We start from the raw sequence: 17,407 nt of genomic DNA on the forward strand, positions 1-17,407 counted from the left end.
TCGTAGAACAAAAGTTGTTCAAAATGACCTCCTGAACATGGGAAAAATAAATATTTTCGAATAAAAAATTTGGGCAGTAGAGGGTTAACAGCGATTCCGTGTCAAACCAGCAGGGTCCAGACCAAAAGTGCTCCGATTTGGCTCAAATTTAACCCAGATTTGTTTTTTTGTTTAGTGATTAGGTATTCGTAGGGTGGTTAGGTTGCGTAGGGTGGTGCAAAAAATCATTTTTTAACGATTTTCCCAAAAACGCATTTAAAAAAAACTATCTCTGGAACGGCTGAACCAATTTTAGCTCACCACGTTGCAAAAGAAAGGTGATAAGTTGGGCCAAGGCTAAACCAAACAACAAGACATTTAAAAACTTAGATAAAAAGTCAGATCTGTCCATGTAAAATTACCATTTAAACCCAAAATTTGACCAAAAATCAATTTTCTGACACTTCGGCTCAATTCTAAGGACAGATTCGGATTAAGCAGGAAATATAACATGGAAAAACATATAGTTGGACAATTTTTAAATTTCGTTAGGGTGGTCCCAAACACTTTTCCCTTAAAAATTCGACATTTTCAAATGAAGATATCTAAAGTTTAAAGAAAAACTCACCTAGCGCCTGGCGAGATAAAATCTGGAATTTTTTTTAAAAAAGGTTCAATAAACCAAATTTTCAGTTTTTGCTTTTTGGGTGTTTTTTAATACCCTTGACTCAAGGCGGTTTCAAAAACACCCAAAAAGAAAAAAAACTGTAAATTTGGTTTATTGGACCTTTTCAAAAAAAAAAAAAAAAACTCCAGAAATGTTGGTGATTTCGAAAAAGTTGCTTGGATTGGCAAGCCCAACAACTTTCTAGAAGACAACCAAATTCCCAAAAATATTCCTGAAAAGTTAGATTTTCAAAATCACCCTAATCGTGAACCACCCTAATTTTAAACCAAATCAAAAGTTGCCCATTTGCAACAACTCTTCTGAAGACACCAAAGCTCCAAAACTTCACCATTTTTCGGAAAATCTATTTTCCACTTAATTTTGCGATCTGGACCACTGTGCACTGTGACAGCGTTTGAAGAAAAGATATTAGAAAATTTTATTTATAAAAAATATTTTGTTAATTTTTAGGTAATTAGTAATATTACCTTACACAGAAAAAAAAAATGATGGTAATATTCATCAGGAAATGGTGACAGATTCTGTGTAAAAAAAATTATGAATTTTACCTCAGAAAATGATAAATTTTCATCTATTTTTGATGAGTATTCATCAGGTTCACATTTTTACACATTTTTGTTATGTAATTTTACTCAAAAAAGAGGTAGTATTCAACCTACCAAATTTTCAACATTCCAAAATTAAACTTTTTTGAACTTGATGAATATACATCAGAAAATGATGAAAATTCACCATTTTCTGATGTGATATTACATTTTGTTAACACAAAATCTGTCACCATTTCCTGATGAATATTACCCAAGATATTACCATCATTTTTTTTCTGTCTAATTAAAGTAAAATTAGCCTGAAAAATGCCTGTATTCAATAACAAAGTCAAAAATGTGCAATTGCAGTAAATAACTATCGTTTTACAAGTTTTCCAACCTAAATAGTTCAGTTAACTCTTTTTATCCATTTTAAACGAAAATTGTTTAAAAGCGCAATCCACAAAAAGTAGCGTTTTTTTTTTGTCTTAAATTATCGACCCATCTTAGACCTCCCCTTTAATAGTATTTTTAATAAAAATCTTCCAACATTCCTTATTCTAGTTTTACTTAACACAAACTAGAATGTTTACTCTGAAAGAAAGCTTGTTTTTAAGGTTGGTGTATTGAATGAATGTTTTAGTTTGCATTGAACAAATGAGAGAGTGGCTGACAGCGTTGTGATCGATCAAAACTACACAGAAAAAAAGTTGAATTTTGGAATGTTGAAAATTTTGTAGGTTCAATATTACTTCTTTTGTTGAGTAATATTACATAAAAAATGTGTAAAAATGTGAACCTGATGAATATTCATCAATCATTTTTTTTTGACACAAAATCTGTCACCATTTCCTGAGGAATATTAGCATCATTTTTTTTTCTGTGTACATGGTATTAAATTAAGGATAAAAGTCACTATTTTATTTCATTTCTAACGATTCTTTTAAAAATATATTCGAATTCTAATTTTGTTAGGATTCTGCGATGAAAAGAGATTATTAAAAGTTGAATTTTCATCATATGCAATGTCATTTAACCCTCTAATACACAGAAAAAAAGTTTAATTTTGAAATATTCGTTGGTTGAAAATTACATCTTTTTATGATTAGTTTTACTTAAAAAATGTATACATATGTGAACCTGATGAAAATTCATCAGAAACTGATGAATATTCACCAATTCCTGATGTAATACAGTGGACTCTCTCGTTGTCGATATTGAAGGGACCGTCGAGAGCGGGAGTTATCAAATTATATAACGAAAAATCAAAGCATGCTTCTTGAAGGGACTGAAAAATGTATAGACAGCAGGAGCAATATTGACATCTAGAATCATTTTTTTTTTGTGTACTCTTTTCCGCCTCTCAACGGGATTCGATTGTAAAAAATCGCCAATAAATAATTTTTGAATCTTCAAAAATCATTTTAAGGAGAACTGTTAAATTTTAAGGATATTGAGATTTGGTAATTTTACTTGTCATAATGTTGTGAAAAAAATATTTTTGCAATTCCACTGTGAAACTGTCAACTTTTCCTGTCCTTCTGGAAAACCGAAACGGCCTACTTTTCCCTACCAAAAATAACAGAATGGAAAATTAATACCTTTCAATAACAGTGCTGAAAAATTCTACTTTTCAGCACTGAAATGGGTGCTGAAAAGTTGAACTTTTCAACACTAGTATCGAAAAGTAACATTTTTCAATATTTTTTTGTTTTGAACGATGAATTTACTGAACACATGAATGTTTGACATATAATTCCGCGTTTTTCGAAATTGCAAAAAATGTTGTAAGCAACTCGTTGCAAAACTTGATTTTTTCAGCACTCGTCGTATTTATCCAACTCGGTAAACCTCGTTGGGTAAATGTACAACTCGTGCTGAAAAAATCTTCTTTTTGCAACTTGTTGCATAAACTACTATTTTGAGGTAAAATTTTGCCGTATTTTTAACTTGTGTGTGTTTTCTATGTCTATATAAAAATTAACGAAAAAAATAAAATGTTACTGGAAAAATTCGCAAAGCACAAAAAAGGCAAATTATAATGGATAGAGGTTGTAACGTCATGATTTGAAATCCGGACACTTAGTTGCATATCATTTTTGTTATAGCTGGCAAAAAGTATTGTAATGAGTAGGAAAAGTATAAATATCATCAGGATGTAGTAGAAACAGTCAATTTTGAGAGAATGCATGCAAAATATGTCTTTTCTAAATATTTTTCCTCAGAATTTTCAAACTAAAATGACTTGTTGTACTTCGAATCCCGGACACTGATAAAGGCAGACTCGAAATCCGGACACTTCTGCTTCGAATTCCGGACATTCGTTTTCGCTTATGAATCGCACAAATTTGGACTGAAATGTTAGTGAATGGCATTTTTTGGTCTCAAATAAGCAATCTATATTTTATTTAAAAATTTGCTAGAATTGAATAAAATTAAAACCAAAAATTTCTGCTTTGCTTGCTTCGGGCGCTTTAAAAATATTTCTGTGAAATGTTTCACATTTTTGGTAAACTTATATTTTTATTTTGTTTATTTTTTTGGCAATGACTACAGCGTCCAAACAAATTTTAAGTGACAGTTAATGTTAGAATTAATCAAATAACACAATTTTGACATTTATTATGCGAACTTATATCCAAATAATTGATAAATCAAGATGAGGTGTCCGGGTTTCGAAGAGTCTGGGAATCCGAAACATGACGTTAGAACAGGCCTGATACAGCCATAACAAAAATAAATTTAACAAAACAAGTGAGACAAAATAATAAAGATTAATAAATAATAAAGATGATAAATTAAAATATTCTAAAGTTCATTTGGGGAAAAGTCTTAATTTTAGACAATTTTGCAATTAAATTTTTAAAAATATGTGTACCAGCCTAAACAAATTGCGCATTACAAATTTGTGAAATCCAGATGTCACATTATTGCCATCTTTACGCCAGTTCGCCTCATAAATTGCATCAATTCTGGCAATAATGGCGCGAACCTGTTTTGAGCCGCTTGTCCAAAACATCACAACCATCGGCTGATCGGTAAATCTGCACCGTAATAGTTTTGATCCATCCCACGCCGCAAGTTGTTGTGATGGGTGCCAAAAAGGTGTGACTCGATGATTGTATGTGTGTGTGTGTGCCATATTGCGTGCAATGACCACCACCGAGTTTGAGCTTGAGCTTGCCTGTCGAAGAATTACCACTGTTTTGTGTTTGTTTGTGTGTGGGTGTGTACTGTATTGTCCTGTCCGCGAGAGGGTGGAGACAAATTGAGAGTCGAAAGCCATTAAACGAAAAGTCACCTCTAAATTCCAAATGTTCTTAGTCCTACAACAGTAAGAAGCAGCAACGCCAGTTATTTAGTACGTTGTTGAGCGGCGAACAAGTTGAAAAAGACAAGATTTAAAAGTAAATTTGCAGTACAAGTTTGAAAAGTACCACTCAAGAATCTTTCGAACGATTCGTAACGTAACCGACAAGTCCCCATCCCCCAAATCTTCGAAAGATCATTAATTATTGTCCCCGGGGGTTAACCTCGCAGAACTGCGCTCTCCGTCGACGAGAGTGTCCACAGAGCGTCGTATGAGCGGTCCAAGGTTCGGCAAGCAACGTCGAGGGATCATCAAAAGGAAGCCAACTCTGGCCGCGGACGACTCGGATTCGGAACCGGAGCCGGACCGTCAAGCGCCGTCAAGCCTGGCCGGTGGTGGCCAAGTCGATGCCAATGCGGTTTGCGCCAGCAGCAATCGACGGCTAATCTTCATCTACTTCGAAAAGTATAAATAAATTGGTGCAAAGTCGGGGTTTAAACATCGATCAATAGAGGAAAATTAGGAGGAAAAGTTTGCAAGAAGAAAATTGTATTAAAAAACGAAGGAAAACCTCAGGAATCATGTAAATCACTCGATCGACCACGAAGAAGAAAGAGAAAAGTTAAGTGTTGCCAGATGTTCAATCGTGCTTTTGAAGTGTTGCCAGTTGTTTAGATATTGTAATCAATTTCCATAATCTAAAAAAAAGAAGACGAAGGCGAAGATCCCCCGCGATGAGTGTCCAACTCTGGCAGCGTCAGCAGATCCAACCTGGTGGACACTGCTGAACAACTGCTGAACAGAGTAGAGGAAGATGAACGCAACCGCAACGGCATCGGCGTCCACCAGCAATCGCTACGGTCAATCCCAAACAGGGGAACGCCAGCAGGCATCCGGTGGCGGAGGTTTCGGCTCCAGCGTTGGTTCCAGCGCCTCCTTGTCCCTGGCACTGGCCCCGGCAGCAGATCAGCGCGTACCAATGTCCGCGTTGCCCGTGATTAAGCCGGAGATTTTCCTCAACGATCGCTCGCTGGTGGCGGTGTACTGCTTTGTGAAGAATTTTATAGGGTGAGTCTGGGGGTGAAAAAATCAAAATGAGCCTTTGCAGTCATTTTTGTAATTTTTTGTAGATCAGTGTGATCATAATCTTCAATATTTAAAAAAGTGCTAAATCATGTTTGCCAGGTCCCTATTTCCATCTATTGCCTTCCTCACTGAGGCAAGGCTATAATCCTGCTCCAAAAATGAACTTTTTACAGAAAACTCGTAGACCATCCTTCATACATACCTATTGACTCAGAATCAAAAACTGAACAAATGTCTGTGTTTCCATAAGTACCTATTGATTTTTAGCAGGGGGACAATTCACACGACGTCGTGCGTTCCGATCAACGATGATATAGGAAGGACTTCTTCGAATACTCAAAACTATTAGGATAACTAACTCTAGATCTCTATTATCTTTATGTACAATATGTTCGTATCCATCTTCCGACTTATCGTTGGGATGACATTTCAAACAACTCTAAAGATTGAAGACTTGGCAACCCTGTCTCAAGTTTTGACCACTTAAGTGATATGTGTTTCCTTTTTTGAAGCCGAATCTCAATTATATGTACGAAATCTATGACCGGATCAATAATTCGATCTAATAAATTTGTCTTACATTTAAAATTAAAAACTCTAAATCACCTCAAATTGCCTAAAAAATGCAGCAAAATAGGGAGTAAAGCATCCTAATTGGTTCAATCAAAAAAAGTTTTTGGTATTTTAGTTAAAATAATTAGAAATTTTAAATTCCAATATTGTATTGCCAAATTTCACTTGCTATAATCAAATCTTCGGATAGTCGAATCACAAAAAAAATTCGTTGTCTTATTTTTGACTATCAAACATAACGCTAAAATAACTTAGAATTATGAAATCCAAGATGGCCTCCTAAAATGGCATTGTTCAAATATTGAAAAACTTAATTTTGTAATTCAATTGGCAATCAATTATTCAAATTTGACTAAAATGGGGTCGAATTTGATGTTAAAAGTGAGAAAAGAAACAAAAATACGAAAAAATGTTTTTTTTTTGTTCATGCTTCGATCATCCAAGTCTTATACAAACCTTCGGATAATCAAACTTCGGATAATCGAGTTTGGACTGTAATGCAAATTAGATCCAGATAACAACTCGATTCGATCTGGAGCTTGTAAGGGACATCTGGGGTTAAGCAGCTTTACATGGTTGGTGGTTGGTGCCTTCCTCGCATATTTTTATCAAAATATCTGAGATCCGGCCTCAAAAAAAGTTCATTAAAAACACTAAAGTACTTATAACTTTTGATAGGGTTGTCAGATCTTCAATCTTTTGAACGCGTTGGAATGGTCTTTCAAATACCTTTCTAACAATATGTAGCATAACGGGTTTTCTTACAAAAACCTCCCTTTTTTACAATATTTCAAACTCTAGCCAAATCGTTTTTTTAAGCATAACTTTTGAAGTACTTTTCTAAACATCATAATATTAACTAGGGTCTTGTGGGACCTCAAGATGGATCGAATAAGACCAAAACGGTCCAAGTCGGTTCAGCCAGTCCGGAGATAATCGTGTGCATATTTTTCGGTGCACGTACTTACAGACATACACACGCACAGACATTTGTTCAGAATTTGATTCTGAGTCGATAGGTATACGTGAAGGTGGGTCTACGAGGTCAAATAAAGAAGTCCATTTTTCGAGTGATTTTATAGCCTTTCCTCATTGAGGTGAGGAAGGCAAAAATACAGTTTTGTTTTCAAGATTTTTTTTTGTTTTCGGGAGACCCCTAACATCCCGATTTTTGGTGATTTTTTTTTCACATCCAGGCCAATTTCTACCTTACTCTTTAAAAGTAAAAAAAAATCTGCGATACGAATTTATTAAAAATCAGATTCTTTTTCCAAGGGAACAGAATGATTTTAAAAAAAATGCTTGTTTCTATTGTTAAAATTGGCTCAGGAACTCAGAAAGCTTGATATTATTATTTTTTAATATATTTTTTGAAAAAAAATCAACATAATTTATTTCACTTTTTTCACGTTTTTCAAAACTAACAATTTTATAGAAAAATTGCCAACGCTGCCAAAATGAATGTTGACCAACCTACGCCATAGCTCAAATGATGGTCATTTTTTTATCATTTAAAACTGTCAGATTAAAAAATAAGTAAATTTTCTTAATTCTCGTATGTTTGGCAGGTTAAGGACGCGGTCCTTATTCCGTCTAATTTGCAAATTCTCACTATTTAAACCAAGTTTTGATAGAAACGTTATTTGCTCACTTCGTTTTCATTGCTTTTTATTGCCCGTTGTGGATTGAAAACGCTTTTCAGAAGCCCTTATGGTTTCTGCACACTTAGATTTTTTCCCGAATTCGGTAAAGTTTACCGAATTTTCAACTACTGAATAGTTCGGTATACTGAAAATTACCGAATTCGGTAAAAAATTACAGAAATTCGGTAATGAAGGTCATTTTTGTTCATTGTACAACCAAAATTCGGTAAAATTTTGTTAATTTTGACAGATGGTTTACCGATCTAAACTTTACCGAACTCGGTAAAAAAAAATCTGAGTGTGTGAGAATTCCCAAGCAACTTACAACTTTGTCAAGGATACCAAATCGATCCCCGAGCAAATGGAAATAACTTGGGAATAACATTTTTTGATATTTGAAAATACTAGGCCAATAACATTTTATGTTATTTATAACAAGATTTGTTAGCCGTCGCTATGATTTTTTTGTTATTGGATTGTTATTGTAATAACAGACTAATAACACTTTTTGTTTGCGGACACTTGGACTGGACCGGCTTCGCAGATCGAAGAAAAGACAAGACACGAGCGGGATAACTAAATACTAAACTCCTACTTTATTCGTCCGACTTCTCCGCGTGTTCGTACAAGAGTGATGTTGTTGTTTTGATGTTCTTCTCTTCGCGCGCACAGACCAACTGTCAGAAGCCTAGGGGTGCGCATCAACAGTAAGGAGAGTAGGGTTGTCCACCGAAACACTTTTAGTTATTCTTCGAACAAATCTTTGTTATTATTTTTTTGTTATTTTAACAACTAATCCGATCATCCCTATAACAGTTGGAGGTATTCTTCCATAACAAAAAAAAGTTATTCCAAAGTTGTTTTGGCTTTCAATCAATATCAAACCAATAACAAGTGTTGTTATGATAACATAAACTGTTATTAAACTCTTTTGCAAAAATGGACGTTTCAAGAAGATTCCATAACACTTTTGGTTATTTTAACAGTATTTGTTATTGAAATATTACGAATTCTGTTATTACCGTCTGCCCGGGTCAGAAATACAGTTCTCAAGATACAGAGTTTTCAATATGTTATTAGCAAAAATGAAAAAAAAATCCTGAAAATTAACTTTTCCTTTGGAGAATGTGTTTTCCAAAAATTAGGAAATTAGCCTTTTAAATTTGAAAGGAGGTATTTTATTTGTTAAAATTGATAAAAGTCTGGTTTTGTTATCTTTGTTTTCTTTATATATTGTTAACAAAACTTAGTATATAATATCCATCAACCAAACAAACCATAATTGATCAAATAAACTAACATCATAAAGACACATACGTCAGCAGCATGTAACCATCTGTTTCAGCAACTGAATAAAATCTCGTTTCAATGCCAATTTGAGTACAGTATAAACACAATAAAAGTAATTGGTGTGCATTAGCAGCTGCAAACAAACAATGCGGACTGTTTTTTTTTTTTTTTTTAATTTGGCTTTAAACTTAATCAACAAATATTCGCTGTCCATAAATCTTTAAAGAACTGTTGATTTACATTTTTTTAGTTGTGAGCTGTATGAGTTTGACTAACGCGTGTCCTCAAAAACACTTCCACTGTCTTTTTTAAAGAATTGCTATAAATAAAGTCTTCACTGTTACATATAGCTTCTCTCAACCTTCTATACTTACCGTCATTTCATAATGTCGTTCTGGATGTTGTTTCCTTTCTTCCAGCGGATGACAAGCTACATTCATCAACAAAATAACACCTATTTCCGGACTTTACTGGAATAAATTAGGAAAAATGTGCGTCTTGTTTGGTACTAACGCATCTTATGATTGAAAAAGTTAAACCACCAACTAAAACGAAAAATTGCCCACTAAGTGGAAACCAAAACCCGTTCGTCCACGTGACGCAAAGATTTTATTGAACCCGCTAAATAAAACGCGCTTTTTGACCGAAGGAGGATGGCCAAATAAAAGTGCCATTTACTGCGCCGTTAGTCCGCCGTACGTTCCACGCACCAAATGAGTGATTTTATGACTGGCCGAAATAAATTATGCGCTTTACCAAACTGAAATCGAGCGCGTCCAAACCGGGAATCCACGCAATTGTTTCCAAATTTCAAAATCGTACCATGAGATTTGAACACTTTTTTCGAGGTTTTCATGAACGCTAGTTCACGTTTTTGGGAACTCTTTTTTCTCCGTGTGAGTGTTTGCAGATTAATTAATTTAAAGAACAAAAATCAAAATTTGTATAAAGATTTCATATCCCAATCCCAATCAGGAATAGTAGTCGGTACTTGACGGCGGTGCATTTTCGGCATTTTTTTTTTCGTTAAGAGCTCTAGCTTTGTCCGTCCAAGGCGTGAAACAAATAGGTGTTTTGGTGCGCGATACTGGTGAGTGCGAAAATTTCCATTCCGAGCACGTAGGCAAAACAAACTGCTTGAGACTGCCAAGAAGTCGAAATTTGTTTTCAAGATATCGCGCCGCGACTTTCAAGTTCGGACCGTGAAGAATGCCTTTCCGAACGCCATTCACTTGCGTTTCGGGCGATTCGGGGAATTCATTCTTCAACGGCGAGCGGACTGATCGAGTGTGGGCATTTTGCATGAAATATCAATTGGGATTTGCAAATCTAATTTTAGAGTGCCTCTCTGGGAATACGTTATCTGGGACAAGTTTTTGGAATCCCAAGTAATGGTTTTGTTTTGTTTCTCCTCTCGTTTCAGGTAAGATCAATTTGTGGTTATGTGATCCATTTCTAAAATTCCAAGAAGTGGTAAGTGTTCAGAATTTCAAAATTAACCGTGTTCAATCCGCGAAATCAACACGTGTTCGCTCAAAAATAAACTGTATAACATGCAACTTGATCCGAATCCAACATCGTTTGAGCCAAAGTAATCTGCCAATCTTTCCGGATCAAACCAAACAAAAACAAATCCGTCCCATTTCTCGCCAGCAGAACTGTCCGAAAGCGACAACAATCCAGCAAATTCGGTTCTGCCAATCATTAAATCTATTTTGAGCCAACGTGCTCCATCGCCAGACACAGCGAATCGTCACGATTGTAAACAAGCAGCGACTAAACTGCTAGTAGACGATGCTAAACGCACAGATCTTGGATCCGAAGCTTGGAAACGCAACACGTGTTCTGTTTACAACCTTCGTGGGTCGTGCCAGAAGGGGGAGGGGGGAGCGCAATTTGGATGCTATTTTTAACCCCAGAGGTCGTAATCCCTGGGGATCATTGAACAAATCCGAGCTCGTGCCAAATTGCGGGGTTTGTTTGGATGCAAATTTGGAGTCTGCCACTGGTTGATTATTGATAAAACACTTCAAATTCAAATCAAATTATTCGCTCTACAGCTTTGCCTTGGCGTTCTCGATTGCGAGATTCCTACACGAAACTAGGTGTCCGAAGGCTTGATTGTTGAGGCAATTGCAAACCTCTTTTTACACCTTAGCTTCCATCCACCCCGGGATTCGAACTGACGACCTTTGGATTGTGAGTCCAACTGCCTACCAGCGACTCCACCAGGACTGGACCCAGGGAGACGACTCCTGCACCTGGACTGAGCTAACGACCTAACCTTTTATTTTTAGGTTAGTCCGGGGCCAACATTTACTTCCCGTCCGACGGAAGGCGTGATCAGACAAATCTCGTCTCAAAATTTGCCACCGGGACCTTCTGGGATCGAACCCAGGCCGACTGGGTGAGAGGCAATCACGCTTACCCCTACACCACGGTCCACGGTCAAAACGGTAAAACACTTGCAATGTCCAAATTTGTCTTTTCAGTCTTGTTTCATCAAGACTTACTTTTGTTTGTGTGAGAAGTACGCGGAAAGAGCAGTTGGCTAGCAATTATACGAAAAAACACTTAAACATTATTTTAGTGTTCACTTACATGATGCTCAAAATCTGCTCAAAATCAAGGGGATTGCTTCAAAAAGACTCGTTCACTCGCGACCACAAATCGAACGCGACGCAAAACTGCTCTGACCGTTTGTCACTTCCACACCGATCGCTACTGAATACTCTCTCTTTGCTCTCGCTCTCACTCTATTCGGGTAGTATAGCGAACGGTCAGGAGAGACCGATTGCGTTATATCGCTCAAAGCTGAGTCGAAATAGGTTGCGATCGGCTTTGTGTTGCTCAATTTATAATTATTTGTTATCTAATATGTTTTGCAATTTTGTTGATAACGCAACGTTTAAAAGCAATATGTTTTCAAAATGGCGCATTTTGACGCAAAACCGAACAATGCACCTGAAGTTTCATTTTTGCTTAAATGGCGTATATCTCGAGTAGATTAAGAGCTGAAAATTTGGCGCCTTCGACAAACTTTCATGAAATTGTCTCCTCTACAACTTTGTCCAAGACACCAAAGCCCTACAACGTAATCTAACAAAGTTAGTTTTTGGTTGACACCCTGGAAGGTCGTCATCCTGTACGTCAATAACTTCAAAAGATAGCCCTTATCAAGTACAACAACTCTTCCCAAGACACCATTTGGCTAGGATGTCAAATAAATGAGTTATCAATTTATTCCATTCCTCACTCCACTGCTGCTTCAACCTTTGGTTTCCGAGATATGGCAAATCCATACAAGTCTCCATACAATTTTGGCTGCTGTCCATACAAAAATGGTATGTACACCCAAAACTGGCAGCGCTAGTCCGAGAGAATGATGGTCTCGAGTCGAGAGAATAGTGGTACCATTCACGGACGCAGAGAACACAGCTCGAGATGGGCGATAGAACTATTCTCTCGAGGTTAATTTGCAAAAAAAGTTCATCCGTCAAACAAAAAACCAAAAGTGTCGACAACGGGAATCGAAACAGAGACCTTTGATAAACCAATCCAATGACTTAGCTGCCTCGGCCACCACAGCTTGGTGACCAAGGAGAAGTCAGAAGTCGATGTATGACACTTGTTGGAGATTTATTGATTCAACTAACGAATGAACTCATTTGTTATGATGGTGTGAGTTGGTACCATTATTCTATCGATTTTGGCACTGAGCCCTCAATAAATTTTGAGAGAACGATTATCTCGACTCTGAATTTTGGGTGTAAATATTCAAACAGCTGTAACTTTTGAGTGAATTTTCTGATCAATTTGGTGTCTTCGGCAAAGTTGTAGGTATTGTTGAGGACTTTTGAGAAAAAATAGGTACACGGAAAAATTCTTTTGCCGAATTTTTGATCAACTTTTTTTTAACTAAAACTCAATATCCCAAAATATGTATTTTTTTATTTTCGAGATTTTTTTAAATGTTTTAGGGGACAAAAATCCGCAACTTTTGAGCCATAGAGAAACATATGAATTTTTGAAAACATAGTGATTTTTGGAAAAATCGAAGTTTCATACAAAAACAAGTTTGACATTATTTTTTAATGCAAAATTTAATTTGCAATCGAAAAGTACTTTACAGATTTTTTGATAAAGGGCTCCGTTTTCAAAATATAGCTACCGAAAGTTTGATGTTAGCAAAATATTTGCAGATTTTCAATTTTTTTAAATAGTGACCATGAGTGACCGTTTCTAATTTATTTATTTTTTTTTTAAGAGTTCAGAAAATTTGCTATATGCTCTCTTCGAAAAAAATATTTTGATATTTTTTAAATCAAGACTAGAATTTTGAATGGCATCTTGATTTAAAAAAAATCAAAATATTTTTTTTAAAAGATCGGAAAATTTCACGAATGTTTCATGCATAAACATTGATAATCGGACCATTAGTTGCTAAGATATCGTCATTAAAAAATGGTGGGTTGTTTTGGTGAGATTAAGAAAACTTCAATTTTCGTGTTTCTTTTTCTTAAAGCGGCTCTATCTCAGCAACCCGAGGTCCAATCTTCAATGCCTCTTAGACAATTTTATAGCAAATTTTCTGAACTTCTTAAAAAAAATATTTTTAGAAATGGTCACTTATGATCACTATTTAAAAAAAATGAAAAACTGCAAATATTTCGCTAAAATCAAACTTTCGGTGGCTATATCTTGAAAACGGCCCTTTATCAAAAAATCTGTAAAGTACTTTTCGATTGCAAATGGGTAATTCTCCGCCAACTCACACAGCAGTTGCCCCGACCCCTCTTCGATTTGCGTGAAACTTTGTCCTAAGGGGTAACTTTTGTCCCTGATCACGAATCCGAGGTCCGTTTTTTGATATCTCGTGACGGAGGGGCGGTACGACCCCTTCCATTTTGAACATGCGAAAAAGAGGTGTTTTTCAATAATTTGCAGCCTGAAACGGTGATGAGATAGAAATTTGGTGTCAAAGGGACTTTTATGTAAATTAGACGCCCGATTTGATGGCGTACTCAGAATTCCGAAAAACGTATTTTCATCGAAAAAACACTAAAAAGTTTTAAAATTCTCCCATTTTCCGTTACTCGACTGTAAAATTTTGGAACATGTCATTTTATGGGAAATTTAATGTTCTTTTCGAATCTACATTGTCCCAGAAGGGTCATTTTTCATTTAGAACAATTTTTTCATTTTAAAATTTCGTGTTTTTCTAACTTTGCAGGGTTATTTTTTAGAGTGTAACAATGTTCTACAAAGTTGTAGAGCAGACAATTACAAAATTTTTGATATATATACATAAGGGGTTTGCTTATAAACATCACAAGTTATCACGATTTTACGAAAAAAAGTTTTAAAAAAGTTGGTCGTCATCGATCATGGCCGTTCATGGTCACCCGCGACAGACACGGACGACGAAACAAAGAGAAACGCAAAAGTAACTTTTTCAAAACTTTTTTCGTAAAATCGCGATAACTTGTGATGTTTATAAGCAAACCCTTATGTCTATATATCAAAATTTTTGTAATTGTCTGCTCTACAACTTTGTAGAACATTGTTACACTCTAAAAAATAACCCTGCAAAGTTAGAAAAACACGAAATTTTAAAATAAAAATTTTGTTCTAAATGAAAAAATGACCCTTCTGGGACAATGTAGATTCGAAAAGTACATTAAATTTCCCATAAAATGACATGTTCCAAAATTTGTTACAGTCGAGTAACGGAAAATGGGAGAATTTTAAAACTTTTTAGTGTTTTTTCGATGAAAATACGTTTTTCGGAATTCTGAGTACGCCATCAAATCGGGCGTCTAATTTTACATAAAAGTCCCTTTGACACCAAATTTCTATCTCATCACCGTTTCAGGCTGCAAATTATTGAAAAACACCTCTTTTTCGCATGTTCAAAATGGAAGGGTCGTACCGCCCCTCCGTCACGAGATATCAAAAAACGGACCTCGAATTCGTGATCAGGGACAAAAGTTACCCCTTAGGACAAAGTTTCACGCAAATCGAAGAGGGGTCGGGGCAACTTTTCCCGATTTCGTGTGAGTTGGTAGAGAATTACCCAAATTTAATTTTGCATTAAAAAATAATGTCAAACTAGTTTTTGCATGAAACTTCGATTTTTTCCAAAAATCATTATTTTTTCAAAAATTCATAACTCGGGGCAGATTTTTGACCATGTTTCTCTATGGCTCAAAAGTTGCGGATTTTTGTCCCCTAAAACATATCAAAAAATCTCGAAAATCAAAAAATACGTATTTTGGGAAATTGAGTTTTAGTGAAAAAAAAGTTGATAAAAAAATCTGCAAATTTTTTTTTCCGTGTACCTATTTTTTTCAAATGTCCTCAACAATACCTACAACTTTGCCCAAGACACCAAATTGAACAAAAAATTCACTCAAAAGTTACAGCTGTTTGAATATTTACATACCATTTTTGTATGGACAGCAGCCAAAATTGTATGGAGACTTGTATGGGTGAACCAATGACGCAAAATAGCTTATTTGTCCCCCTCAAAGTTTAAGTTAAATCAAAAAATACAAAAAATAAAAATGGTTGAAATCGGCCGATTTCGTAGAGAGTTGCTCATATAAATTAAAGAAATAAAAATATTTCTATGTGCCCAATTTTCAATGTCCTAAAATTGTTTCAGAATCACGACTGATGTTTCAAAAGGGCCTACGTATGATACGTATGATTTTTCCCCGTTAAATATTTGTCTTGATTTTAGAATACTTAAATTAGTTTTTATCAAAAATATGATAAATGTTCGATCTGAATATCCCTTCTCAAGATATGGTTTGTCGGTTTCAAAGCATTTTTGTATGCAAAGTTCACACATTTTATACAAAGACTACAAATTTAAATTCAAAATAGAAAATCGGTCGATTTTGTTGAAAATAATTCGTCAAAATTATTCAATAGCTTCCCAATTGTTTTGACACACAAGTCAAAAAAGCAGTTGTTCAACAACTATAAAAAGGACACAAAATGTTAAAAACATTTGCCAAGTTGTAACTCAAGAGTAATCTAGAATTGTCAAACGAAATTGGGCAACTTTTCTCACAATTGACAGCTCAGCTACTTGGCAAACAAATCCATCTTCTCAACTCAAAAGTTCAGACTGTCCCCACGATTAAAGTGATTCATCCCCATTTAATTGCGCGCACTGAATAAACTGACATCGCGAGACGAACTTTTGTTCTTAATTTACGAGGTGCAGCGTGAAGCATTTTACGACCTTCGCCAAATCCTGCTCCTTTGATGTCTCCTCTCGAGAGCTTGTTCGAAAACGCCTATTCAAAGCGATGAACTCAGCAGCAGGCCCGCGTCAATCGTACGAAATATCACCTCCCCAGGACGGGGGGCTTGTTTGTACCGATCGCGCGGCTTGAATTGCATAAACCTGTCAACGGAGGGTGAGTGCATCTGTCAACACGCGAGCTGAAGTAAAAAAAAAACAAGGCAAGTGTGAATGCACCCGCATTCCGAACGAAACGACGTTTTGGTCAGCAAGAATCGACCAGAATCAACAGCTAGCAATTGAATTCCGTTCTGGGCTTCTGGTGGAATTTGCTGCCATCGGTATCTGGAGGTTTTGAGGACAACCAACTGCTGAGCAATTGCAAAGTAAATGTTTGCTTTTAAAGCGAAATGACATATTTTTAAAACGAGGTACTTGACTTGAATGTTGTCCGTTGAATGGCATCATATAAATAATACATTGTTTTAGGCGAGTTTCGAAAAAAATAAGCAAGATCAAATTACAACATCGAAAAACTAAAAAAAAATCGCAATCCTTCTTGGAAATGCTCAGCTGCCCAAAACCTTTTCAAACACTACCAAACAAATTTGTCACTATTTTCCCTTCGATTTGCACGCCAAAATGCACTTTCAAACAAGCGTTGAAAAATTTGCCGAAATCGGTGCCAAAAAGATGTCCGGTCCGGTGACCGGAGTCTTTATAAGAATACGTACTTTCGGCAGGACGTACGTCGTCGGTCGCCTGGGAAAGTAGTGGCAAATTCGATTGGCTCGCGTCCAAATCCCGTTCCCGCCATTAATCATCGTGCAAATTTTGCATGCCGCTGACGGTCGTCACCTTGAAATGCCGCCGGTTTGTAACGGTTGTCCCTTCCTCGGCAAGAGGTGTCGCTATTTTGTAACTGTAGCAAGTTTGATTTCTTTGGAAAGAAAAAAAAAAATGATGATATGACATTTCGAAACGATATAAATTATCATAATAGCACGAGCATTATCGGCTGTAAATCAAACAGATTTGCATAAGCGATTTCTC

General features: G+C 35.9%; 2 protein-coding genes across 2 annotated transcripts in view; both read left to right on the forward strand.

Moving 5' to 3' along the window:
- Nucleotides 1–17,407, forward strand: part of LOC6037870 (protein bunched, class 2/F/G isoform) — a 325,729-nt gene that overhangs the window by 166,437 nt on the left and 141,885 nt on the right. The gene's annotated exons all lie outside the window — the stretch shown is intronic.
- Nucleotides 1–17,407, forward strand: part of LOC119766844 — a 42,293-nt gene that overhangs the window by 2,182 nt on the left and 22,704 nt on the right. The window contains exon 2 of the mRNA XM_038253007.1: nt 4,519–5,572. Within this exon, the coding sequence (XP_038108935.1) occupies nt 5,319–5,572 (254 nt within the window). The 5' untranslated portion in view covers nt 4,519–5,318. The remainder of the gene's footprint in view (nt 1–4,518; nt 5,573–17,407) is intronic.

The sequence above is a fragment of the Culex quinquefasciatus genome, chromosome 2, assembly GCF_015732765.1.
Source record: "Culex quinquefasciatus strain JHB chromosome 2, VPISU_Cqui_1.0_pri_paternal, whole genome shotgun sequence".
Taxonomy (NCBI): domain Eukaryota; kingdom Metazoa; phylum Arthropoda; class Insecta; order Diptera; family Culicidae; genus Culex; species Culex quinquefasciatus.